Raw genomic sequence first — 26,087 nt, 5'->3', positions numbered from 1 at the left:
CGAAATAGATCAATTCTGTGAGCCTATTGTCGCAATAATTTATGAAATATAATTTAATGTAAAAAATGTGTCCGCAGATGTGTTCTTGAGGATAGGCAGGTAACAGGATTACAGCAGGAAATCTTGGAATGTTAATGTATTGTAGCTTCGCAGGACTAGGGACGGGATATGACCTTTGGGTCCGTGAGCGGTTAAAGGATTAAAATTCACCGGATAATTTCAACAAAACTCCGTTTATTGAGCAAAGAGCTGAACAGTTTAGGAGGTTACCGTGGCCGCATCGATCTGCCTTCTCGCATCGACCTCCTATCTCGAATTCTGCTCGGTGTTTTTTGGTGAGGTCGCACATTACCATAGCACATTACCATTACCATAGTTCTGTTAGCAACAACGTTAAGATGTCGATGTTGATTTAGCGGAACGTGCTTAACAGAACACATGTCTTTCTAGGGCGTGTCTGGCGTTGTCTGGCACAACATTATTAAAAGAAATCAACAGAATTATAGTAATAGATTTCCTTAAAAAAATAAAATAGTATTAAATTATAGTACGAGTGAAGTAACATTAACCGAAGAATTATGAAAACCTTACCGCCAAGGGCGCCAACAGTTGTAGCAATGTTAATTGGTAGTATAAACGTAAGAATAATGGAAGAACAGGAATTAGCTAACGGAACAATTTCAGGAGAATATCTCGTGAAATCTAAGAAAGGTAGATGTTGTTAAGACACATATTTTGAATAGCTTTGTATTTTCTTAGTTTATAGACCTGTAAGGCCTGCGTAGAGCGATAAAACATCTGGCGACCATTCACGGTCGAGGTTATTACCGTAGGTTCTTCGGTGCCTTGCAGATTTTGTTAAAATGTTAAGTTGACCGTGAGATCCCCTCTCTACTACTATTTTCCACCAAATGTAAGGGTTTGGGAGTTTTCCTTGGTAGAGAAAGGTGGAAGAAAGTGCAGATCAGCTTAGGGAGTCAAACCTACAATACTCTTTCAATAAACGAATTGTACATCCGAGAACTAGTTTATATAATTAATCTATCCACACAAGGTTAAGTCGGAGTGTGTGATTATACATGAAGTTTCGTACCACGAAGTTACATGTGAAAACAGATGCATATCGAAAATCGTGGATCTCATGAAGGAACCGAAGAAGATAAACTTATCGTAAGCAGAGTTATCAGAGATTCCTGAAATCAGCATTCCAGACGAACACGAGACAGACTTATGATCCGCGCCCGTGAGCGAATCGCTGACATAACGCATAGTCAGAATTGTCCTACGAGTGCAACAAAACCACCTCATCCGGAGGAAAAAATTCCATTTAAGAAATATGTAGAGAATATTTTGTCATCTGTCATTTGTCAAGGAAAAAATCCACGGTAACTAAAGCAGTCACGTATAAAATACCCTTAAAGAAGAAGACATGTAACATTAGACCGTATAAACTATCAGAAGCACACCAACGTGAACTAGATGAACAGGTTAAAAATATGGTAGAGAAAAGCGAAATAGAACATAGTACGTCTCAATGGAATGCTCCACAGCTAGTACTCCCTAAGAATTCCGACGCAGCAGGGATCGCCAGGAGATTCTTTCTCATTACCAAACATCAGGGATATACTAGACTAACATTTACCGGCAAAAGGCTGGCATGGATAGATTTATTTCCAAAGAATATAGTAATTAGTGTGTTAAGTGAGTGATTCCAATGCTCGGTGTTAACGCATTGGTGTAGAGGATTTCTAGAGTGGCCGTCAAAACTGTCAGATAGAATTTGGGCTAACTCGTGGATTTTATAGGTTAAAATGCAGACTTGAAAGGGAACGTTAGCCTAATCTGACTAAATAGCAATCAACTCTGACGAACTTTTAGCTGTCAACGTGACGATACTGTTCTGAATCTGTTAAGAGCTAAAATCTTTTCCATATAAAAAATATTTTCCATTGATAACATAATTAACCCCAGTCTGTTTACTGATAAACTAACTGTTAAACAACAAAAAAAAAAAAAAAAAAAAAAGAAAACAAAAAAACAAAAACTAATAAAAATAGATAGGATAGGAGACTTCGAAAAAAATATGACTAAAGACGTACAAAGTACAATATAAAAAATAGTAATAGTAAATTGTTTAAAATACAGTTAAATTTCGAAGCTTTGTTTCGTCCGCGAGAATCACAGTACGTTAGCGTACTGTGACCGACCGAAGGTCGCCTTCGGTAGAAAATTCAGTTGCGTTGACAATAAACTCGGTACATTCGAATTGCGACTCGTTTTTCATCCGATGCCGTTGAAGTTCGAACAGGTGAGCGATTACGATCAGCTGTTTGAATCTCAGGCCCGATACCGAGTGGGGGTATCGGAGCCTGACAAAGAGAGAGAGCAAAATCGGTACATTAGACAAAGAGAGACAATGATAAGCGAGCGCCGCGTAGCGGATTTTCGGGGACTCCGCGATTTTCGCGGAGCGTCTCGCGCTCGCATGTCGAAGTCAGTCTTGCACCGAACACTCGCACGGTAGCAAGGAACAGCACTTATAGAAGAGTCTGCAGAGTTAGGAAATTTGGGCACCAAGTTCCTTAGCTCGTGACGCCTTCTACGCTGTATTATCGCACTACAGCTCGCCATAGCTCCCTTCGAGAACCACGTATTACACGTGCGAAGGAAAAGCGATTGTTTAGTCGCGATAAATTTAAAAGACGAGTAACTGCGCTCTTGGAATCGGTGGCTACCTCGATTCCCTGAGCTTGCTATTCGTCGGAGGAGCAATCACGACCTCTTCTTGGTTGAGCCCCGATATTGGCACCAACAGAGAGGGTAAACGTAAGTGTATCACCTCTGCGTTGCCCGCGTTGTATCACCCGTTTAGCAGCAGCCCGCGTACGACGAATAGATGCGTACGTTGCGGTGAACGGTGAGTGCTACAACCTCTGGCCTTTATCCGCCGCCAAGGCTAGCTAAAGCTAGTACCGAGGGTCGAACGCTCGCGAATCTCGGCTTACAACCGTGATTCGCACGAGGCAAGCCTTCTTGGAAGGCAGGTTGAGCAGAGAAAAGGAGGATCCCTCCTCTCTGCACACTCGTCTGCCGACGCTTTCTTCAGAGCGAAGAAACGTCGGTATTACAGTCCACTACACTACCTTAACGATACGTCAAGGTACTGCTCCCCCCTCCACGTAGGCTCGTTTCGAAGCCTGGAGTCGGGAAGACAACGGTTTGGGTTGAAAGCAATACGCTCGCTGACCAGTGCAGTTTTGCCGCTCTTTTCTTTTCCAGACGCCAGCGTCGCTAAGGGACACCGGCCGGCGTCAGACCAAGGGACCCTTCCCCAAAGTTCTGGTTGAAGACCACGGAGTCAAATTTAACAATAAACGTCGTATCTAAGCCCTTTTTAGGGCCGACTCAAATTTGATTACGTGTACAATTTTTTTCTTGACACCCTCCTCTCAACCACCCAATCCGGACCCCGTTAGATCCCTGAATTTTCAGCGATTCTAACAGAGGTTAATGTAATAGGCCACAAACGCAAAGTATCTGCTGATAACCTATATGAAAAACCCTGTCCATCATCATATCTGAAAATCTTTATTGTTTCGAACGAGGCACGGTTATTTCATTGGCCGGTATCACAAATAATGTGTAAAATGTGGAGTATTAAAATAAGGAACGGAACCCAACACTACGTTATGCCATTACGTCATAAACATGATTAAAAATGGAAAGAGATTGTTATCTGTAGTAATACCCAATAAATATATCTATGTATGTATAGATATATATATACACTTTATATGTGCATGTACTTATTTCCATGTTCAGCTAAACATATAGTGACTTTCATAGTTTAAAATTTGCTGATAGATGTGTGAAAAAAACGGAAATGAATTCTTCACTACTGAAAGAAATTTGAAATTGCTATGCTGTAAATCAGCAAAACCGAACATATCAGTATAGGTTTAGCCATTTGTCCACAGATATGTAAGCAATATTGCAGGAGTGTTGCCAATACAATATTGCAGGAATATAGTGTGGCAATGTGGGTGCAATTTTACTGAGGCATTGCTACTGGAATATTGCACATCGATGTACGCGCAATATTACAGGAATATTGTAGGATCGTTGCCACCAGAATATTGCACGGCAATGTGGGTGCAACCTTGCAGGAATGTTGTAGGATCGTTGCCACCAGAATATTGCACGGCAATGTGGGTGCAACCTTGCAGGAATGTTGTAGGATCGTTGTCACTAGAATATTGCACGGCAATGTGGGTGCAACTTTGCAGGAATATTGTAGGATCGTTGCCACCAGAATATTGCACGGCAATGTGGGTGCAACTTTGCAGAAATATTGTAAGATCGTTGTCACCAGAATATTGCATGGCAATGTGGGTGCAATATTGTAGGAATATTACACTGCAACCTGCAACATTGCAATATTGCAGCAACGTTCCTTCAACGCTCCTGCAATACAGTGTGCTGTGTGGGCAGTAATGGTGCTGAACGCTGTGGCCTGGTAGTCTACCACAGCGTTCTCCCGGTCGATGGATGATGACGCGGGGGAGCCCGGGCGGCCGGTCCCATCCGCGCCGGTACTGGGGGATCCGACGCCCCCTGCACCGTAAACGTTAATGCCTGTCGTTGTCATTACCCATGTCCGATGCCCTGTTGCGGGTGGGCCCGTACCCAAGACGCCCGTCCTGCTTGCCAAAGTCGTCGTCGTTGTTCCATCCCGTTGCCAGCTCACCGCGTTCGTCCTCCGCGTCCAGCAAATTGGCACTCGCAAGCGAGTACCAACTACTGGGGCGGAGGTCTAGGGACGCCACGTGGAGGTGCGGTGAGTGGTCTTGAGCTAGTCGGTCCCCCAACTTCGCCGAAATTCCCCTCACCTGGCGAGCAAGCTCATCAGGGTGTTGGTAGAACATCAGCTCCATCGGAGTTCTCGCCAAGGCAGACGTGCCCGGACGAGACCCTTCCAGCCCTCGTGTCCCCTTGAAAAAATTCTACCCTAGCATAAACCATTTCGACGGTCGATGACCAGGATCGGTACAGTGATTCAGTGAGACAGGTTTACAAACTACAGGTGAAGTTTGTTCTCTTCTTCCTTTATTTTTTGTTGTATTGTTTTCTCGTTTATACGTTATGCGAATAAGAGATTTACATATTCGTGTTTTTACGTTGCACGTAGTTTTCCTCGATTTTAAGTAATTATTCACTTCAAGTGATAAACAAAAAGAGGACTCGGTATTATTTATTATGTCGCTTTCAGTTTTTATACTAATGCTATTTTCTTCGATACATAATACAACCGTAGCATCTAGCGCGCGTACCCAACGTTACCGCAGTCGCTCGGGCGGCAAATTCGCGCTCTCATTGGCCGGTGTTTTTCGTTAATAACTCGTTAACGAAGCCTCATCTTACATTTTCGCTAAGGAAAAAGTTGTTTCAAATCACCTTCTGAATCACCCCTTTTAAGGTACTACGACATTTTTGTTACACCCTGTATGTATTAATTGGATTTCTTTTACTGATGAGGCAACATTCACGAATCATGGTCATATTAATTTGCATAACATGCATTTTTGGTCCACTGAAAATTCACGTTGGCTGCGATAAGTCGCACACCAAAGACCCTGGTCAGTGAATGTACGGTATGGGATTATTGAAGATAGAATTATCGGCCCCTATTTCATCGAAGGTAATCTTAATAGTAGAAAGTACACCACATACCTTCACGAAACATTAGGTCCGTTATTGGAAGAACTGTCATTAGAAGCAAGGAGCAGAATGTGGTATCAACACGATGGGTGTCTAGCATATTTGTCGTTGATGGCTACAAACGAGTTGCAATGAAGATTTCCAGATCGTTGGATTGGGCGCGAAGGGGCTGTATCATGGCCGGCTCGTTCACGAGACTTAACGCCTCTGGATTTTTTCTTGTGGGGATTCTTGAAAGACATTGATTATAAAGAAGTTCCAACTACGCCTGAAGACATGCGAAAGAGAGTTATTGCAACATGTGATTCGATAAGTGTCGAAGTGATGAGAATTGCTACTCAATCCATGATAAGAAGATTACAGCACTGCATTGATGCTAATGGCAATCACTTTGAACACCTTCTGTAAAAGTAAGTTTATTTCGTTTTTTTTTTGTCATAATAGACCTTTCTGGACCTTCAAAGACCTTAATGTTGCACTTCATTGGATTCGTCTCAATAGCCGCTATCAGAAAACAAGTACCAAAATATAGCATTCCATTTAAAAAAACAAAGGTGACCTGCATATTTCTGAAGCGACTCCACCTAGCAACAGCAGATTAACGCCATACTATAGTTCGTGTTGTCCCATGAAACTTTTGTTTCAGGAAATTTTCGATTACTATCATACTTTCGGAGTTATTAAGGTGGCAATAATTCGTGTCTCACCCTGTATATACAGGGTGTTTTCGAACAGCAGGAGATAAATTTAAGGGGTAATTGTAGAGACTAAAAGAAGACGAAAATCAAGAATAATGATTTCGCGTTTGAGATTTCGTTTGTTTTAAGCGTCTAGAAATCTAGGGGAAAGCACCAGCAATAAGCTCGTGCGGGTGCTTCGAGCAGTGGTTGCCCGAACAGCACTATCATACTGACGCAAGGGACGGCAGAAATCGCTCACTGTCGAATAGCTAATCGGAAATTTTAGAACACTTGATAAGACTACAGGATCCAAAATTCAGTTAAAAGTAATGAATATTATTGAATAATAATAATCTTGTCTATTCGTTGCAATCCATAAGCAAACTTAAAACATTCACTATGAGACAGAAAGAGTTAATATGTCCAGCTTTGCATAAAATTTCTGTTCACTTCACACATCCAGACATCACGATTCTCTCATCCGCGAATATTAAAACACCACATGAGGGTATCGTTTAATAGCACTAAACCTGCCTACTTCTTACAATCCAGCGGGTAAGGCAGAATACGCCCTATTAATCTTCGGATTGGAAAGGGTTAATGGGTTAAAGGGTTAAAGGGGTAACCGTCTGGTCTAAATCTAAACACGAAAAAACTGCACACATTACAAAAAGTCTTGGTTGTAGAATTTGGGGGGAAACCCGTACGCCCAATAGGAATATTGCGAGAAAAGGACTAGATTTGTAGGACAACTCGGTATGTATCACGAATATTCACACAGACGTTCAATGCGAATATTCGTTGAAAAACTAATTACGGCTTCCTGAAGAACTCGTCTTAGACCCCCCACAGCATCTGATGTTATTAGATACCCTGGGTCTCCAAAGGCCCTCAGCTTTACCGAAGGTTTAGGCTTTTCCAAAACCGAGTCGATGAGCGAAAAAAGTTCTTCAATGTTTGACATTCAAATTCCTGGCTTTAATGATCTCTGTAAACAAAATTAAACTTACTACGTGGCTTAAATCGTGCTCGGCGTTTACGTCTTTATGCCGTTTTTTCGTGTGTGAATTTGGACCAGAAGATTAATCGGAGAGTGATTAATTGTATATTAACTCTTTCCAATCCGAAGTTTCATAGGGAGTGTTCTAACTTGCTCTCTGGATTGTAAGGAGTAAGCAGGCTTACAAGGAAAGTTCGGTGAGTGTTAATCGCCGATTTTAATGAAACTTTGTACAATTACTTTATGGTCTTACCCAAGAATTTTGCCGTACAAAGTTGCTGCCCAATACGCACCTTTAAGGGAGAAACTACCCCTTTAATCCAAGTCGCCCTTTTCATTTCGATGCTTATAGCTCACAAAGTATATGCGTTATAAAAAAATGTTGCATACAAAAGTTTTACTGTTTTTCAAGACCTATAAGATGGCTTTAAAAAAATTTTGAAAAAATGAATTGTTTATAAAAATTCAATTTTACCCCCGTTTTTTCAAAATTCTTTTGAATCTTATAGGTCTCGAAAAACAGTAAAACTTTTGTATGCAACATATTTTTATAGCGCTTATACTTTGTGAGCTATAAGCACCGAAATGAAAAGGGCGACTATAAAACCTGTACAGTAATGTTACGGACGAGAACCGCGACCAGACCCGAGAGAGGCTCTCGTTCGTGATTGGTAGTTGAATTGGCTTCCTTTGCTCTCGGTCGCCAAGATAATTGGTACACGACCGGAGAAGCAAAGAAAAGGGTCTCGCTCGACCGTCGATGCTCGAGCTCGATGCTCGAAATCAATGACGTCATAGAAGACAAGGATAGCATTAGAGATTTAAATAGGAAAAATTGAAGTTCCTTATTTGCAAACAGATTTTCATGCAAGCAACACCAATCGATTTCTTGTGCTCTCCCGATAAAAATAATATCAAATACGACATAATTCCAATTATTTATAATCAAGATATTTAAATAATGAAGGTTGGAACCCTGCGACGGTTACGGAGAATCGTTAAAGTTACTTTTCCATCAGTTCTTTACGAGCTAAAAATGACAGTAAATGAAGATTTGGCTAACAGAATTTATGTATATTATATTTAATCGATGTCGGAAAGAAGATATTGAAAATAAAAAAATAAAAATTTCTAAACATTTAAAACGGAACTTATATATTTTTTGTGTTACGCTTTCTTTTTCTTAATAATTTCAGTCATTAAATAATTAAACACAAAAATATAAGCAAATAATAGGGAGTTAGTGAATTGGAGAACTTTTCGTAGCATTCTAACATGCTACGGACGAGAGCCGCGCTTGTCGAATCGACTACCAGTCACGGATGAGAGCCACGCTCGGGTCTAATCGTGGCTGTAAATAAAATTACGTTGAATTTCCAGAATTGGAACATTGATTCGTCCTTTAATTTCTCAATTTGGACCGAATCCGCAGTACCGTGATTGTTACAACTAGTCATTTTAAATTTTTTGTGTTGCAATGGCGTCTCCAAACTTCCTGGAAGTTTTCTTAATGCATGATTTTTAACACAGCACAGGTCGTACTTGGTTTTCAATTCATTTTCCTTTATTTAAGCATTATGCCCATAACCTCAAGGAATTTTTATTTTTACAAGCAGTAGATTTTTACTAATAAAATTTGTTCATGCGAAATAGGTATAATAGTACTTTCGGTCAAACATGTTCTCATGGTTATAAGCTACAAAAAATAGACTAATTATTGACGTACATACTATGAACATAGAGTAATTATATTCTCACTCTATCCATTTCTATCTCACTCAATCTATTACTATCTCTCTCTATCTATTACTATCTCTCTCTATCTATTACCATCTCTCTCTATATTTGTATCCTTCTAACACCTTATTATTATATTACCGCGTATTCTATTATCTTAATACTAATTAATATTTTTGTATCTTATTTTTATATCATATATTATAAGTTTCAATTATATTTTAATATAAACACAACGTATATCGTCCGATTTCATTTACGATTAGAATAAGACCGCCATTAGAAAGTAAGACATTACGCATGCGCGAACTCCGACTAGCGGGTATATAAGGAGCTGCGGAAGCAGTAAGAGGCACACTTCGCCCTGGCATCGGGTTCCGAACAAACGAAGATCTTGAAGGCAGCTGATATACTCGTCCAGTGAGACCGCTCCTTTAGAGGTAGCGACCGTTTTCCAGAGATCAAGGGTATTGGATGCTCCTTTACAGGTTCAGCCTGAAGTAGCCTTATGACAGGTGCACTACGACGATTCCTGTGAAGTGCAGTACGGGCGACATCTTGGACGAAGCTGATATACTAAAAGATCGAGACCGCTCCTTTAGAGGAGGTGCAGACCGTTCTAGCAAATAGTAGTTGATGTTCCCTTAATATAGAGTTCGTGCTCGCCAGAAGCAGACGAATCGCCTGCCAACAAGCACTAGAAGCCATTCCTAGTCGGACACATTTCTAAGAGCGCTCCCGAAGAGTCTTTTCTCCAGGGTAGCGACTGATGTAGAAAAGACAACGAAGGGTCTACGGACCCTTAGGCAATTAAGGCAAAGATTATATGTTTCATGAAACCTTAAGACCGCTCTGCGGTTATAGCCACCTATAACTTTGGCAGCGACCAGGGCATACGAGACAAGATCTGTTGCAGACACACATACACACAATACACTTCACCTTCTATAGAGGATCCTCTACCGCGAATAATATAAATAATCACATAACCTAACTCTCGTTCAACGACATATACAGGGTGTTTCTGTTAAGTTATGCCACCATTTTTTAGGCACTTCCGGCAATGCAATTAAAAAATGTTTCAGACAAAAATTTATCTGTACTCGGTTGACTACATCTTTGCATATTCTGAAATCTCAAAAAATGCTTTTTACGTTAAAAAGTCAAGGTCACCTTGATTTTTTTAATAGCACTGTTAGAATCGTTGAAAATTCAGGGATCTAACGGGGTCCGGATTGGGTGGTTGAGAGAAGGGTGTCAAGAAAAAAATTGTACACTTAATCAAATTTAAGTCGGCCCTAAAAAGGGCTTAAATACGACGTTTATTGAAATGCTTTGGTTGGGGGTTCTTCGACCAAAATCTTGGGGAAGGGTCCCTTGGACTGACGCCGGCCGGTGTCCCTTAGCGACGCTGGCGTCTGGAAAAGAAAAGAGCGGCAAAACCGCACTGGTCAGCGAGCGTATTGCTTTCAAGCCAAACCGTTGTCTTCCCGACTCCAGGCTTCGAAACGAGCCTACGTGGAGGGGGGAGCAGTACCTTGACGTATCGTTAAGGTAATGTAGTGGACTGTAATACCGACGTTTCTTCGCTCTGAAGAAAGCGTCGGCAGACGAGTGTGCAGAGAGGAGGGATCCTCCTTTTCTCTGCTCAACCTGCCTTCCAAGAAGGCTTGCCTCGTGCGAATCACGGTTGTAAGCCGAGATTCGCGAGCGTTCGACCCTCGGTACTAGCTTTAGCTAGCCTTGGCGGCGGATAAAGGCCAGAGGTTGTAGCACTCACCGTTCACCGCAACGTACGCATCTATTCGTCGTACGCGGGCTGCTGCTAAACGGGTGATACAACGCGGGCAACGCAGAGGTGATACACTTACGTTTACCCTCTCTGTTGGTGCCAATATCGGGGCTCAACCAAGAAGAGGTCTTGATTGCTCCTCCGACGAATAGCAAGCTCAGGGAATCGAGGTAGCCACCGATTCCAAGAGCGCAGTTACTCGTCTTTTAAATTTATCGCGACTAAACAATCGCTTTTCCTTCGCACGTGTAATACGTGGTTCTCGAAGGGAGCTATGGCGAGCTGTAGTGCGATAATACAGCGTAGAAGGCGTCACGAGCTAAGGAACTTGGTGCCCAAATTTCCTAACTCTGCAGACTCTTCTATAAGTGCTGTTCCTTGCTACCGTGCGAGTGTTCGGTGCAAGACTGACTTCGACATGCGAGCGCGAGACGCTCCGCGAAAATCGCGGAGTCCCCGAAAATCCGCTACGCGGCGCTCGCTTATCATTGTCTCTCTTTGTCTAATGTACCGATTTTGCTCTCTCTCTTTGTCAGGCTCCGATACCCCCACTCGTTATCGGGCCTGAGATTCAAACAAGCACCACATATTGTTAACTTCATAGGATTGTTACTGACGTTGAGACAAATTCAACGACGTATTATACTATGACCTTGAAATGACCTTGAACTCGAAAATAATGTTGAAGAACTTCAGAACCGCATAACAACTGCATGTAATAACATAAACCGAGACGCCCTAATTATGGCGACAACGACAAATTTACTGCAAAGAGCGTAGCTCTGTATCATAGAGGATGGATTGCAGTTCGAATATCTGATGTAACCTTATTTATTTTATAAGAAATAATTTTTCATTAAAATTACGTTTGCACAAAATTTTCGAGTTCAAGGTCATTTCAAGGTCATAGTATAATACGTCGTTGAATTCGTCTCAACGTCAGTAACAATCCTATGATGTTAAAAACATATGGTGCTATTAGAAAAGTCTAGGTGACCTTGACTTTTTAACGTAAAAAGCATTTTTTGAGATTTCAGAATATGCAAAAATGTAGTCAACCGAGTGTAGATAAATTTTTGTCTGAAACATTTTTTAATTGCATTACCGGAAGTGCCTAAAAAATGGTGGCATAACTTAACGGAAACACCCTGTATATCGTATTTGCATAACTCTTGCGTTATCGAGATAATTGATAGATAATTATAATCATGTTCAATATAACCTCACATATAGATAATCACACATAATATAACCTCATATCATCTTATGATTTTATTTAATCAGATTAGAATAGTTATCAATGTTGTATTAACGTTAGGATTAGAATAAGTATTATTGAATAAATTATTGTTAAGAAAGATATAAGCCTTGGGTTTCAACTCCTTAACCGCACGCCACACGAACCCCCACCTTTTCGTCCATTGGAAAGCCGCTCTTCCATGGACAACGTAGCATCGTTTTAGGGACGTTACACTGATCTGCTATCTGTGATTGACAGGTATTGTTACCGATTTGCAATTACTTTTTCCTACTGGGTTCATTTATTTTCACTTTAATCAAGAAGAATGTACATGTGAGTTTGACTTTTTTAATTCGCAATATTGCATATCTACGATATACTATTGTAGAAAAACTTTCATTTCGTTAGTTTTAACGAATTATTATATATTTTTAATGAAATAAGCGTTTCCTTTGTTTACTGTCCTATAAAAAAGAATTTTTCCATGTTGGCCGCTGTTTCCTCAGTGCGAAACGAATCTGCCTGAGCACCAACAGAATTCGACTCTTTCCTCAGCCACCATGAAAAAGTTTTAGGTTTGCCTGTGTAAAGGGAAAAATGATAGATGCCAGAGAAAGGGAGGGAATACGTGATATCTTTTAACTATAAAGTACCAGACAATTGGTTAAAATTCATGAAAAGTAGTTAGAGACACCAATCATTAGGGAGCTTCGTTTGAAATACAGATGGTAGCAACATAAAACTAATTGATCACAATTTTACACGTGTAAAAATCAATATTAAACAAAAGAGAGTACTTATTTTAATAACAATATTATAACAATAATTGAATAACAGATTTTGTCTTTTGATAGGATAGCTACAATGATGAAGAAATTATTTTCTCCAAATATAGGGATTCTGTATATAAATAATGTTTTCCGATTTTGCTTCCTAAGTTTCATGATAGTGACGGTATATTTTCCATTCAAATTTCTTAATACATAACCTTATTTTGGCCGGCACTTTACTTAATTTTTATATTATTTATTTTTAGAGTTCTGCTTTTGCAAGAGGTCTAGTAATACTATACACAGTGGGAGCGTTGATGCAACTATATGTGTTATGCTTCTGTATTCAACAGTTATTGGAGGCGGTGAGTTCAACTAAATAGTATTTTAAGTACTAAATCCTTATAGAAACATTTTTACTGAACTAAATGAGAACGATGAATTATTTATACAACTTGGACACCCTCAGTAACATTTAATTCATGAGTTCTTTGGAAAATTGTTACTTACGGACGTAGCACAGTTTCGAAAGCTAGTACATGGTGCATTTTTTTGTAAGTTAGTTCCGTTTATCTTTTAATATGTTTGGGACTAGTCTATTTTACTACGAATGTCTCCAACAGTTAACAACTTGATTTCAGTTCAAGAATGACTCAAATGCTGTGTCATTAGCCATTTTGGGTCACCGGACTGAAATGTGTTAACTGATCCTCTATTGTTCCCGCTAAACCCTGATTTGTTAATTACAACGATTTAAAGATGTGGCCATTATCAACACAAAATTTATGGCAGGGTGAGGCCAGCCAGATTTGTGATTGTCATAGTCATTATTTGAGTTGAGTGTCATAGCACCGTGTCGCAGGTACGCGAGAAGAGTATCTCGTTGCGCCAGTCGCGATCATATTCACTACTTTCCAAATCACCTAGAATTAACAAAGATATACACAAACACGATTTCATTATATTTTATTTTTGTCTTACGATGATGTGCAGAATCACTCCTTATATTGTCTCCAATTTTTAGACGAACACTCGTTATTTAACATATTTGTCATTTACACATGCAAAAACAATGATTGAGTGATATATTTCATATTTTGTGTAAGATGATAAATTGTAATAACAATCATGCACCGCATTTTTTCGGATATAACGATATCTGTTCGCTAAATTGGTAAATTATAAGAACGACTCACTGTCTATATCTTATGGTGGAAAAAGGGCTTATACTAGTCATCGGGAGAAACGAAAAATATTAAATCAATATAGGGATTACAATTAGCTCTTTCGGCGTAAATTAAACTTGCAGAGAAATGTGAATAGGACATGAAGGTCTAGTAGAATAGCTCCTTCGAACATCTGACCTGAATCCTTCAGGTTTTTTCTTATCAGATCACTTAAGGGCCTATGGTAGTCACGTGACTTTTTGAGACTTCTTGGTCGGTATCTGCTGTTACAGTTTTCTTTACAGAAATAATATTATTTACAGACATGTGGCTGCCTAATGAATGGGAGATGGAGCCACACTGTGATTCTCCCTCCACTGTATACACTACTGCATGAGCCGTATGTTTGTGAATTCGGCCCTTCGGAACACTTCGGATAGCTTCGGAAAGAGGAAAGAGAAGGCAAATGTCAAATGTTAAATCTTACTCTCGCGTATCTAAAATGCTATTATAGTTTGGTCCAAGTCACCCGCGAGCGGCATTTAGCGGTACGAGTCACTCGCAAAATATTTCGAGTGTAAACTCTGGTTTGATCTGCAAAAGTAAATCAGTTTAATAAAAATTACTTTTCGAGTTTATGTAACTTTAATATATTATAAAAGATGATATACTTACAAGTTTTACACTTTCTACGTTCTTGATGCCAGCCTTTAGAAAACAATTAAAACAAGTTCATGATGATCTCCTATTAATTTACTTGCAAAAAATAAGAGTAGAAGGACTTTACTTATCTCTTTGTATATGTGGCGAATTATTTCCAAATGGTTTTTCCTCCGGGTTTGGCCTGGGTTAGGTCTGGGTATATACAAAATAAAAGGAGACGTTGCTAAAAATACATTAATTAAATATATTTATTTTCTAACTAGTTGTAATAATTAATAATTAAATTTTTTCCGCCGTTCCCACTTCTTCCACCCCAACGTGGACCACGGTTGCCGCCGCGATCCCGACCGCGGCTTCTCTCGTACTTCCATTTACGGACTTTCTTTTTGAAGTCCCGGAACTGTAATATGAAAAATAGTCACATGTTATTCACGAAGTTTACTTCGTTCTTGAATAAAAAATGAATAGTAAATTACTTAGCGCTTTAGCCTTTTCTTTTTTTTTTTTTTTTTTTTTTTTTAACGTGGAGAAATACCTAACGCACACCCCGGGATGGGGGAATCCCGGGGTAGTGTGGGGCTTGCACCCACTAAAACTCCACGGTGGCCATCTTCAGCGCATGAGGGGGACTCCGGGAACTCTTTAGAACACTACCGGAGCCCCCGCGCTACCTCCTCCGCTACCAGCGCGGCGGAGTGCCAACTTCTGTGGGGAATGAAACCTCCCCACGTGGCCGCGGACGCCTCGCGCTACGCGCCCAGCGCTCGCGACCACTTCTTTTCCCTTTTGGGATTGGCGCCGCCGAGAGGGCCACACCCTCGACGACGCCCCTTCTGGGCCTTTTGACAGGAGGCCACCGGGTCCCCAACCCGGTGACCTCAGGCCCTGGCGGTCCCGCGCGCGGCTGACGGGCTCAGTAGCCGAGCCCACCGCAGCATTATGCGCGGGAACCGCCTGTTAGTGCCGGACGGATAACGTTTCCGCCTGGCCGAGGGACGCGCGGGCAGGTCAGAGGGGACCAGCCCCACCTGTGGCTGGGGCGGCACGTAACCGCCGCCCCGCGCTTCTTTCTGTGCGAGCGGTGTCTGCGACCTCCCGCTCGCGCTCGTCCGCCTCCTTCCGGGATATGACTTCCTCGCAGAAGGAGGCGAACGCTTGCCAGGCGCCGCGATCGCCAGCGATCGCGGCTACCACGGCATGGAAGGAGAGGTCGCCTCCCATCTCCCTCCGGAGCGCCCGCCTTTGGGCCGCAAAGGCGGGACCTGTGCTGCCAGACTGAGGACGCAAATCTTGAGAATTACCCCCTCCACTACGCATACTAACGCACGGGCCGCGTATCCGTGAGCTCGGCACTTCGGGCAGCTTTGAATAGCTTCGGACAACTTCGGGCAGTTTCGAGAGGTCGAGAGAGAAGGTGGATCGTGATACGCACTCTCTCATTCTTTGAAATGTTTACATCCCAATCGCTAGCAAGCGGCAAGCGGCACGCACCTTGCGTGAGCTTTCCGATTGCCTGGATATTTTCAGTGTCCAACTTAGAAAAGTATTCTAACGAAAAAAAATTTCAAAAATTTTTTCTGCAGAAAAACTCATTTTAAGACCCCCTGATTACGTTTTAACTAATAAAAAAAGAGCTTTTTTTTTAAAACCGCATATGTTTCTTAACCCAATTGCATTCAAACGACTGAATGAATTTCAATAAAACTTTATATCTAAATTTTGTATTCACATCTCAAGATCTTATTAGATTTAGAGCAAAATCGATGCATGGATTATGATACTTACCTCTTATAATTATATTTATATTACACATATATTTTTTACTATTAGGTGGGAAGATAAAGATTTTCATTTGTAAAGTTAACGTAACGCGATTTAGTCTGGAACACACTGCTTGTTTAGAGCTAGGTTGGTTACAGCTAGGACCGGGCAAAGAAATACTTTGAGTTGGGTTAGAGCTGGGGCCACGAAAGAATTCGAATTCGGTCGCGCGAGAATGTTTCCGTTAAGACCTTTTGGAACCGAACCGGAAATAAAATTGTGTATATATATATATATATATATATATAGGCTCTAGTAACTACTGTCAAAAGTTACGGGGACGTAACACAACTCAAAGTATCTCTTTTCCCGATCCTAGCTCTAACCAACTCCAAATATCTCTTTTCCCGGTCCTAGCTCTAACCAGCTCGAAATATCTCTTTTCCTGGCCCTAGCTCTAACCAACCCGAAACATCTTTTTTCCTGGCCCTAGCTCTAACCAACTCGAAACATATCTTTCACTGGCCCTAGCTCTAACCCAACTCAAACTCCCTTTTTGCTACCTACCCTCGGCCTGCCACCATAATTTTCAAGCATATAAAAATTTTTATCTCGAAAACGAGAAGAGAGCGACAATAATTTCATTTAGAAAAATTACTCCACGTCTGAAGATACATGATATAAAAAAGATTCAAAGAAATCGGTGAGGAGGCTCTTATTTTAAATAATTACCAATATAAATATTTTATATTGAAGGTTGTGACAACGTGCACGTTACTGGTCAAGAGTGGACTCTTAGTCTATTACATTTGACGAATTTTCAGTATCAGAGTATTTATTTTGTGATAATCTTGAATTTTGAAGTGCAATTAATTCTGAACTAGAAAGGGTTAATACGATAAGAGCAGTGTTTTCCAGACTAAATCGCGTTACGTTAACTTTACAAATGAAAATCTTTATCTTCTCACCTAATAGTAAAAAATATATGTGTAATATAAATATAATTATAAGAGGTAAGTATCATAATTGTTAGAAATTTCTTTCTTAAAGGTTAAGAAAATAAAACACACACGTATAACACACTGTTTATTATGTGATTATTCCTTCTTAATCTATACACGCAGTGTATCCGTGGATCAGTATAATTAGTAATCATTATGTTTAAAAAGAATACTGTATGAGAAGGAGAATGCTGGAAGCTTTGCGATCCGCACTGGTTGTCTAATTCTCTCGGACTGACTACGGTTGTCGCTTTCGGTCCCTGCCAGGATCTCCGCCCCTTTTACTGCTTTAAGAAAACAATCCCTTTACCCATTCCAACAATAATCCATGCATCGATTTTGCTCTAAATCTAATAAGATCTTGAGATGTGAATATAAAATTTAGATATAAAGTTTCATTGAAATTCATTCAGTCGTTTGAATGCAATTCGGTTAATAAACATATGCGGTTTTTAAAAAAAAGCTCTCTTTTTATTAGTTAAAACGTAATCAGGGGGTCTTAAAATGAGTTTTTCTGCAGAAAAAATTTTTGAAATTTTTTTTCATTAGAATACTTTTCTAAGTTGGACACTGAAAATATCCAGGCAATCGGAAAGCTCGCGCAAGGTGCGTGCCGCTTGCCGCTTGCTAGCGATTGGGATTTAAACATTTCAAAGAATGAGAGAGTGCGCATCACGATCCACCTTCTCTCTCGACCTCTCGAAGCTGCCCGAAGTTGTCCGAAGCTGTTCAAAGCTGCCCGAAGTGCCGAGCTCGCGGTACGCGGCCCGTGCGTTAGTATGCGTAGTGGAGGGGGTAATTCTCAAGATTTGCGTCCTCAGTCTGGCAGCACAGGGCGGGACACTCTTCCAGCGCGTGTTGCGCGGAGTCCAGCTCCCCGCCGCACTGGTGGCACCTGGTCGTCGCCTCGGCGCCAATCTTCTCCAGGTACTCTCCGAAGCATCCGTGCCTGGAGAGCACCTGGGTCATACGGAAGGTGAGCCCACCATGCCTACGGTCCAGCCAGCTATCAAAGGCGGGCAGGACCGCCCCTACTGCCCGCTGTCGGTCGGCGCCGCTTCGCTGGAGCTGACGCCGCCATATTTTGCGGTAGGATCTTTGGGACTGGCGCTTCATCTCAGCCTCGACCGCCGCGTCTGGCGGGGCGTCCCCATCCAGACGGAGGGTTTGCAGACGCCGATATACATCGGCGTGTGCCTCCGCCTGGATGTCGAAGGGGACGACACCCGCCAGAATCGCCGCCGTTTCGTGGGGTAGGGTGCGGTACCCACGCACGATCCGGATGGCCATTAGCCTCTGCACGCGGCGCAACTTGCGCCGCGCGCTCCGGCTGACCACCGGGCCGCGGGCTCATACGGGACATCCGTATAAGGCCATGGCCCGCACCACTCCCACATACAGGCGGCGTACCTTCGCATTGTGTCCCCCTAGGTTGGGCAAAAGTCGACCAAGCATAGTCGACGTGGCCACAACCCGGGGGACTAGGCGGTCGAAGTGCTCTTCAAAGCGCCAGCGGCTGTCGATTTCCAGGCCGAGGTACTTGAACCTTCCCCCGACCTGGATGGGGGCATCACCCACTCAGACCCGAGCCTGGGGCGCGCGTCGCGACGCGAGGCAGCCCGTGAAACCAGACTACCTCCGTCTTTTGCGGCGAGATCTGGAGCCCCAGGGCTCGGATCTTGGCGACGACCAGGGCCATGGCCATCTCGGCCAGGCGGACAGTCCTCGTCCAATCCCTCCCCACGGCAACGATGAGCGTGTCGTCGGCGTAACAAACCACGCTTGTGCCGGTGGGGAGGGGCCCGCGCAGTACGGAGTCGTACCCCAGATCCCATAGGAGTGGTCCCAATACTGAACCCTGTGGCACGCCCCGGCTGAGCACTCTCCGCTGGGTGCCGTTCCGGCCCGGGAATTCGATTTCCCTGTCCCGCAGGTAATCCGACATCACGGCCTGTAGGTAGGGCGGCACCCCGTGCTCTCGGAGTGCCACCCTTATTGCCCCCCAGGGCAGGGAGTTAAATGCGTTGGCGATATCTAAACTGATCGCCGACGCAACCCCACCTTGGGCGACGACTGTGTCCGTGAGGGATTTGACGTGATCGATCGCGTCGAGCGTCGATCTTCCCCCACGGAAGCCAAACTGACAGTCGGCTATGCCGGGACCGTCACGGGACACCGCCTCCTCGATTCGGCGAGCGAGTTCGCGCTCGAAGAGTTTGCCGATTTCATCGAGGAGGCAGATGGGCCGGTACGCGGAGGGTGAATCCGCGGACTTGCCTTTCTTCGGGACGAGGACCATCCGCCCTCGCTTCCACTGAAGCGGTATCCGCCCCGACTGCAAACAGCCATTAAAGAGGCTCAGCAGCCGGGGCCCGAGGACGCGCATTGCCCTCTTCAAGGCCCGTCCGGGCATTCCGTCCGGGCCGGGGGCGGTGTCGCGCACTCCCAAGCGACGGACGGCGGCAGCGAGCTCCCCTTGCGTGACCTCCAATTCGGCGGACCAGGTGGTCGGGTCCGCCGGCTCCGGCGGCCGTGGCTCCTCCGGATCTACCGGAAAGAGTGTGTCCACGACACGCCGGAGAATGGGGGGGTGGAGACTCGCCGTAACCGGGGGCGCCGCAGGACGTAATCGCCCTAAGACAATTCTATACGGTCGCCCCCATGGGTCACGGTCTATCGAGTCTAGGAGCTCGCGCCAGGCCTCGGACTTGGCCTTTTTGATGGCCGCCTGGAGGGCTACCGTTGCCTCTCGGTAGCCCTCGTATAGCGTTTCTTCCCTCGCGACGTCGCGGTTGGCACGTCTGCGGGCCCTGCTGTAACGACGTCGGGCGGCCACTCTTGCATCGCGCAAGGCGGCGATTTCGCCCGACCACCAGTATACGGCCCGCTTGCGAGGCTTTCCGGTCCGGGGCATGGCGGCGTCGCAGACCGCCGCCAGAGACTCCCAGAACCATACTGCCTCGCTGTCGACGTCCGCGACGGGCCCAGCCGGCGGCTCCGGCCAGGCCATCGCGAGGGAGGCGGCCATCAGCGCGTCCTCGTCCATCTTCTTGGCGGCCCATCTGCGGGGCGGCTGTCCGCCCCTGGGGCGACGGGCTGGGTGGGGGTTTTCGGCGGAGATGTGCATCAGCACATGGAGGTAGTCACTGAGTGACTCCTCCTCATCCGCGACCCTCCACCCGGTGACACAGCGCGCGGCGCAGGGCGTCGCCCATGACAGGTCGACTATCGATTCGCCCTGCCACCGCACGCATGTGCTTGCGGAGCCCCTGTTGAGGAGTAGGAGCCCCGCGCCCGCCGCCCATTCCAGCACCGTTTGTCCCCTCGCGTCTGTCACGGGACAACCCCAAGCCGTAGCTTTGGCGTTGAAGTCGCCCAGGACTAGCGTGCGGCTGACTGGAGAGCGGGACACGACGTCCCTGACCTCGTCCAGCAGCCGCTCAAACGTCGCGAGGGGGGCACTGGGCGGGGCGTAGATGCCGACCACCGCTAGGCCGCCGTAAGTCGCCGCGACATACCCGTGGCCGTGCGCAAAAGCGCAGAGAGCCGCGGAGCCGTCGGCGATTATCGCGACGGAGCCGAGGGCATCTCCCGCCCAATTTGGGCGGTCGAGTACCCTGTATGGCTCCGCCGCGACGGCCAACCCCACACCAAGCTCGGCCAACGTCTGTTGCAGTAGATCCTGCGACACGGCCGAGTGGTTGAGGTTGGCCTGGAGGATTTTGGCCGTGGGGGTGAACTTTATGCCGTTTCCATGGCCTCCCCACGGCCGGATCCTTCTTCCATCTGTGCGGGCTCTTCTGCCCGCGGCTTCTCCGCTGACTGCGGCGGCGTATCCCTCGGTGCCGAGGCGGCCGGTCTAGGTTGGCCGGACGTCCCGGGTGAAGGGCGGGATTTCCTCCCCCTTCTTGGCGGTGGCAGCGCGCAGGCTTTTGCGCCCAGCCGATGGTTGGCTGGGCGGCCCAGGTCTGTGCAGACCGGGCATTTCGGCGGTGCCGTGCATTGCCGCTCCATGTGCTCGGTGCTACCGCATGTGTAGCACCTGGCGCGGCGGTCTGCTTCTGTGGGGCACCTCTGCTGCACGTGCCCCAGCTCCAGACATTTGAAGCATCGCTGGGGACGCGCAGCCAGGGCCTCGACCCGGGCCTATGTCCAGCCGACTCTTATGCGCCCGGCGGCCATGAGTTTGGTCATGGCCGCGACTGGATACCTAAGCCAAACGGTGCCCAGCCTGGACGCTGATCGGCGGACTACGCCGGTGCGCACTGCTTCTGCGGCAACCGGCGATGCCTGCGACGGCGGCCGCCACCGCCTCCGCGGACACGGACTCGTCCAGGCCGCTTATGCGCGCTTCGGCGCATTTTACGGGCCTGGACACATTGACGTCCGTGCCGCGGAATACTTCTATGAGCCTCTCACTGAGGCGATCTGCGCAGAGCGCGCTTTCTGTGCCGGGGACCTCCAGAATGGATGACCCCGTGCGGCCCTTTCGATATTTAAGGTCGGTTATACCGACGTCCTGGAGACGTACACCCGCCACCGCGCGCGCCATGACCTCAGCGTAGGTCATGGCGCTGTCAGGGGGCAGGGTCAGGCTGACCACTGCCCTTTTCGGTGCGCGGGGCGGACGTACGCGCGGCGCCTTCTTGGGCGCACTGGCTGGTGGCGCGGGAGCAGGGCGTCCTCGCTCCGCGGCCACAGTCTTCCGCCTCTCCTTCCTGCCGACTACCTTTGACCAGGTGTCGAAGGAGGCGGACACGGTAGGTTTTTGACCGGCCTGAGGTGGTCGTGCGGTCATTGCGGCCTTGCCGCGGCGCTGGCTGCGGGCCCTTAACGGGGCCGCAGCGGGCTGCTTTGCTTCCTTCTTCTTCGGTGCTGCCGTGGGTGGTGCAGTGCGAGCGACCGGATGGGCGGCGCTGCGAGCGTCAGGAGGGGCGGCGCGGCGGGTCGCAGCTGGTGGAACAGCGGCCCTACGGTCTGTCGCCTCTCTATCTTTCTTCCTTTGCCGCCTCGCTCGCCTCTTCTGCGTAGCGGTCAACCCCCCTGTAGCGGGTGCGGCCGCTGGTGGTCGCGGGGGTGCCGCTGGTGGGCGCGCCGGTGCTGCAGCTGGAGCGGGGCGCGGTGAGTCGCGCGGTGTGTGCGCAGGACGCGCACGCGCGGTAGCGGCGTAGCTCGCCGGGCCGCGTGCGTCGGATGGACGTGATGATGGAGGCGGCGCGCCAAAGTGGGCCGCGAGCCGCTCCTCCATTTCGCCGCGGAGGCGGCGAATGAGGCCCTCAACGCCGGCGAGGGGGTCCTGACGAGGCGGGTCTGGTGGTGGGCCAGATGACCCAGATGACCCGCGGTTGGCAGGGCGCTGCCTTAGGACCCTCGGTGTTGGAGGAGTAGGTGGCGTTGGAGGCCGCGGCGGCGGTGGTGGAGGTGGCGCGGCCGGAGTGGTTTTTTCCCTCGGCGGCGAAGCGCGGCGGGCCGGGGAAGTGCGGCCCATAAGTCGCACCTCGAGCTCGGCGACGCGCATGCTGAGCGTCGCGACCGTCCGCTCGAGCTCGGGCTCTCGGTCTGTTATTTTTGACCGCTTTGCTTGTTCCACCGCAGCCTGGCGGATGGTGATTGCGGCCAGGCGCAGCTGCCGCACCATCGTCCCCTTGATGTTATTCGAGCATCTGGCCACCTTTAAAATCTCTTCGAAGCTCTCAAAAATGCGGGCACCGAGATCCGTCGACGGAGCGTGACGCATTTGCTCTGCGAGGTCGTCCTCGCAGATGGGCTTGCAGGACCTCGATATCGGTGGAGCCAGAACCGCGGGGTCTTCCACTTCAGCCTCCTCCCTTAGCTGCCGTTCCTGCTGCGTCAGCTGGATTAGCTGACGCTTAGCTTCCGCGAGGCCGACGTACTCCCCTGTAGTTGGGGGTCGACCGCGTTTCTTTGCTGTGGGCCGCGGGGCCTGAGGCAGCCGGACGGACCGAATGGAACCCGCCGAGCTGGCGGAATCCCATCCGTCGTCCTCCGTTATGCCGGCTGACGCGGATCTCCATGGAGACTTTTTGCGGCTGCGGCCGGAACTCGGTCCCGGCAGCCGCTCTAAGCGCACCACAGGGCGCGCGAGGGTCACCTCACTAACGACCCTGGGTGCGTTAGTCTTCGAAGTAGACGCCGGGACAGACGATCTGCCTGACCCGGACGCCTCTTCACCAGTAGTAGAGCTGAACGCTGTGGCCTGGTGGTCTACCACAGCGTTCTCCCGGTCGATGAATGACGACGCGGGAGAGCCCGGTCGGCCACTCCCATCCGCGACGGTACTGGGGGATCCGACGCCCCCTGCACCGTAAACGTTAATACCTTTAGTCGTCATCTCGCATGTCCGATACCCTCTTGCGAGTGGGCCCGTACCCTAAACGCCCGTCTTACGTGCCAAAGTCGTCGTCGATGTTCCATTCCGTTGCCAGCTCACCGCGTTCGTCCTCCGCGTCCAGCAAATTGGCACTCGCAAGCGAGTACCAACTACTGGGGCGGAGGTCCAGGGACCCCACGTGGAGATGCGGTGAGTGGTCTTGAGCCAGTCGGGCCCCCAACTTCGCCGAAATTCCCCTCACCTGGCGAGCAAGCTCGTCAGGGTGTTGGTAGAACATCAGCTCCATCGGAGTTCTCGCCAAGGCAGACGTGCTCGGACGAGACCCTTCCTGCTCTCGTGTCCCCATATTGTCCCTTTCCATCGCCTAACCAATTTCCATTTAAAATATCCTAGCCATTCGTTCCCGTTATTTTCAACAATATTACACTTTTTGAATTTATTATCTTATCTTTTGATTTTTTTTTGTTTGTCGTCTTCCTGTTCATCTTCCACTTACTATATGGTTCGTTCTTTCTCAGTTCTCGCATTAAAATCACTTCCGATTATAATAGTTTTAGTTCCTCCCGTTTTCATCATAACTTTTTCGCAATTTTTTTTCGTTTGTCTCATATCTTTACTATAAATTGATATGATTCTGCATTTCCCATTTCTAATTAAAATTTCTCTTTCTTATATGCCTTCTATATGTTGGCTTTTGTTGTCTTCTTCTTTCATCCAGTTTTTGATACCCGTAATTATGCCGCCGCATGTTTTTCCCTTTGTATTTTTTGTTGTTGCGTGTTGACATTTCCATTGAAATCCTATGGGTTATCTGTCATGTAACTTTATTCAATGTTTTACTTCTATCCAGGTTTGTACTAGTCCTATGAGATCTAGCTTTTATATGAAATCTCAAAATTCTTCATCTTTGTTACATAATCCTGCGATATTCCAAAATCCGACACTTGCTATATTATTGTTATTTGTCCTCTTGATTTTTTTAGCTCTGTGTTCGCTTCTCCTCCTGTTTACTTTCTTAAACAAGTTGAAAGCTTGAAGAATATATCGGTCGATTAATTTACCAGTCTTAGACTTTCTTCCTCTCTTTATATAAAATATTCGTTGTCTATTTGTAGTTTCCTGTTTCCTATTTTTATTTTTTCGTCAGCTTCTTTCACATGTCCAGCTATTTGACTAATGTTTCTCTGTATTTCTGTTTATTTTACGTTATATCGTCCTCAATAAAGACTGTTTTTCCTTTCAGTTTGTTTTTCTTTAATATAATTAGCTTTCTGTCTTCTCACGATTTTGCTTTTGCAACAATCATCCCCCCTCCATTTTCGCAGTTTTCCTATCTAGTATGCATCTTCTAATTTTATTTCTCTCTCTAGGTCTTGTTTCAGCAGTTCTTCCGCTCATTCTTTGACGCTCTCCTTTCTTGGAATTTCTTCTCCTTTCATACTTATATTGATCATCTTTTCTCTTTATTTTCTCTTGTCTCTTCTTTTAACTCCAATCGTTTCACTTCTTCCATTGGTATTTTGTATTTTGTTTCTTGTTTTCAATTTTATTAATTCATTCTTCTAGTTGTTCTCATGTGTTTTTTATAACTTTCTATAAAATCTTCTTGGATTTCTTTGAATTCGTTCGTGAATTTCGTCATCTCTTTTATTATTCTAAATCGTTCATTTATTTCGATTTTCTCTCCGTTATCAGCGGAAACATTCACAATTTCCTCTCCTATGTATGGGAGGGAGGATCTAACAACAATTCCCGTTGTTTTAAATTGTTTTAACAATTCCTTTTTTGCAGACTGGCGGTGTTGAATCTCTTCTTCTTCTCCTTTTCATTTAAATGCATCGAAAGCTGATCCGTCTGTTAAATCTGTATTTTTTCTGGTTATTGTGTCTAAGTCAGCCTTCTTCTTCTTGTATCAACTTTTGAAATTCCCGTTGTATTATTTTCTGTTAGTATTAATAAAGATTTTAATAAGGTTTTAGATTTACTAGTAGATATCTCTATAACTTTTATCGATTTTATTAATCAAACATTATATGCTTCATTTAACCTTATCTATCTTACCGATCCTTATCGCTGCGTAATCAGTCTTGTTTCTTTTCTTCTTTCCTAACCTCTTCGTTATGAAAACTAATTGTTAGAATCGCTGAATTCAGGGATCTAACCGGGTCCGGATTGGGTGGTTGAGAGGAGGGTATCAAAAAAAAAGT

The 26,087-nt window shown here is 45.8% G+C and overlaps 1 protein-coding gene across 1 annotated transcript in view; it reads left to right on the top strand.

Moving 5' to 3' along the window:
• Positions 1-26,087, top strand: part of LOC143181057 (uncharacterized) — a 60,541-nt gene that overhangs the window by 16,710 nt on the left and 17,744 nt on the right. Inside the window, exons 2-3 of the mRNA XM_076381247.1 lie at positions 13,022-13,121; positions 13,204-13,302. Of these exons, the coding sequence (XP_076237362.1) occupies positions 13,022-13,121; positions 13,204-13,302 (199 nt within the window). The remainder of the gene's footprint in view (positions 1-13,021; positions 13,122-13,203; positions 13,303-26,087) is intronic.

The sequence above is a fragment of the Calliopsis andreniformis genome, chromosome 6 (assembly GCF_051401765.1).
Source record: "Calliopsis andreniformis isolate RMS-2024a chromosome 6, iyCalAndr_principal, whole genome shotgun sequence".
Classification (NCBI taxonomy): Eukaryota; Metazoa; Arthropoda; class Insecta; order Hymenoptera; family Andrenidae; genus Calliopsis; species Calliopsis andreniformis.
The sequence above is the reverse complement of the archived record's forward strand: the minus strand, read 5'-3'. Positions and strand labels throughout refer to the sequence as shown.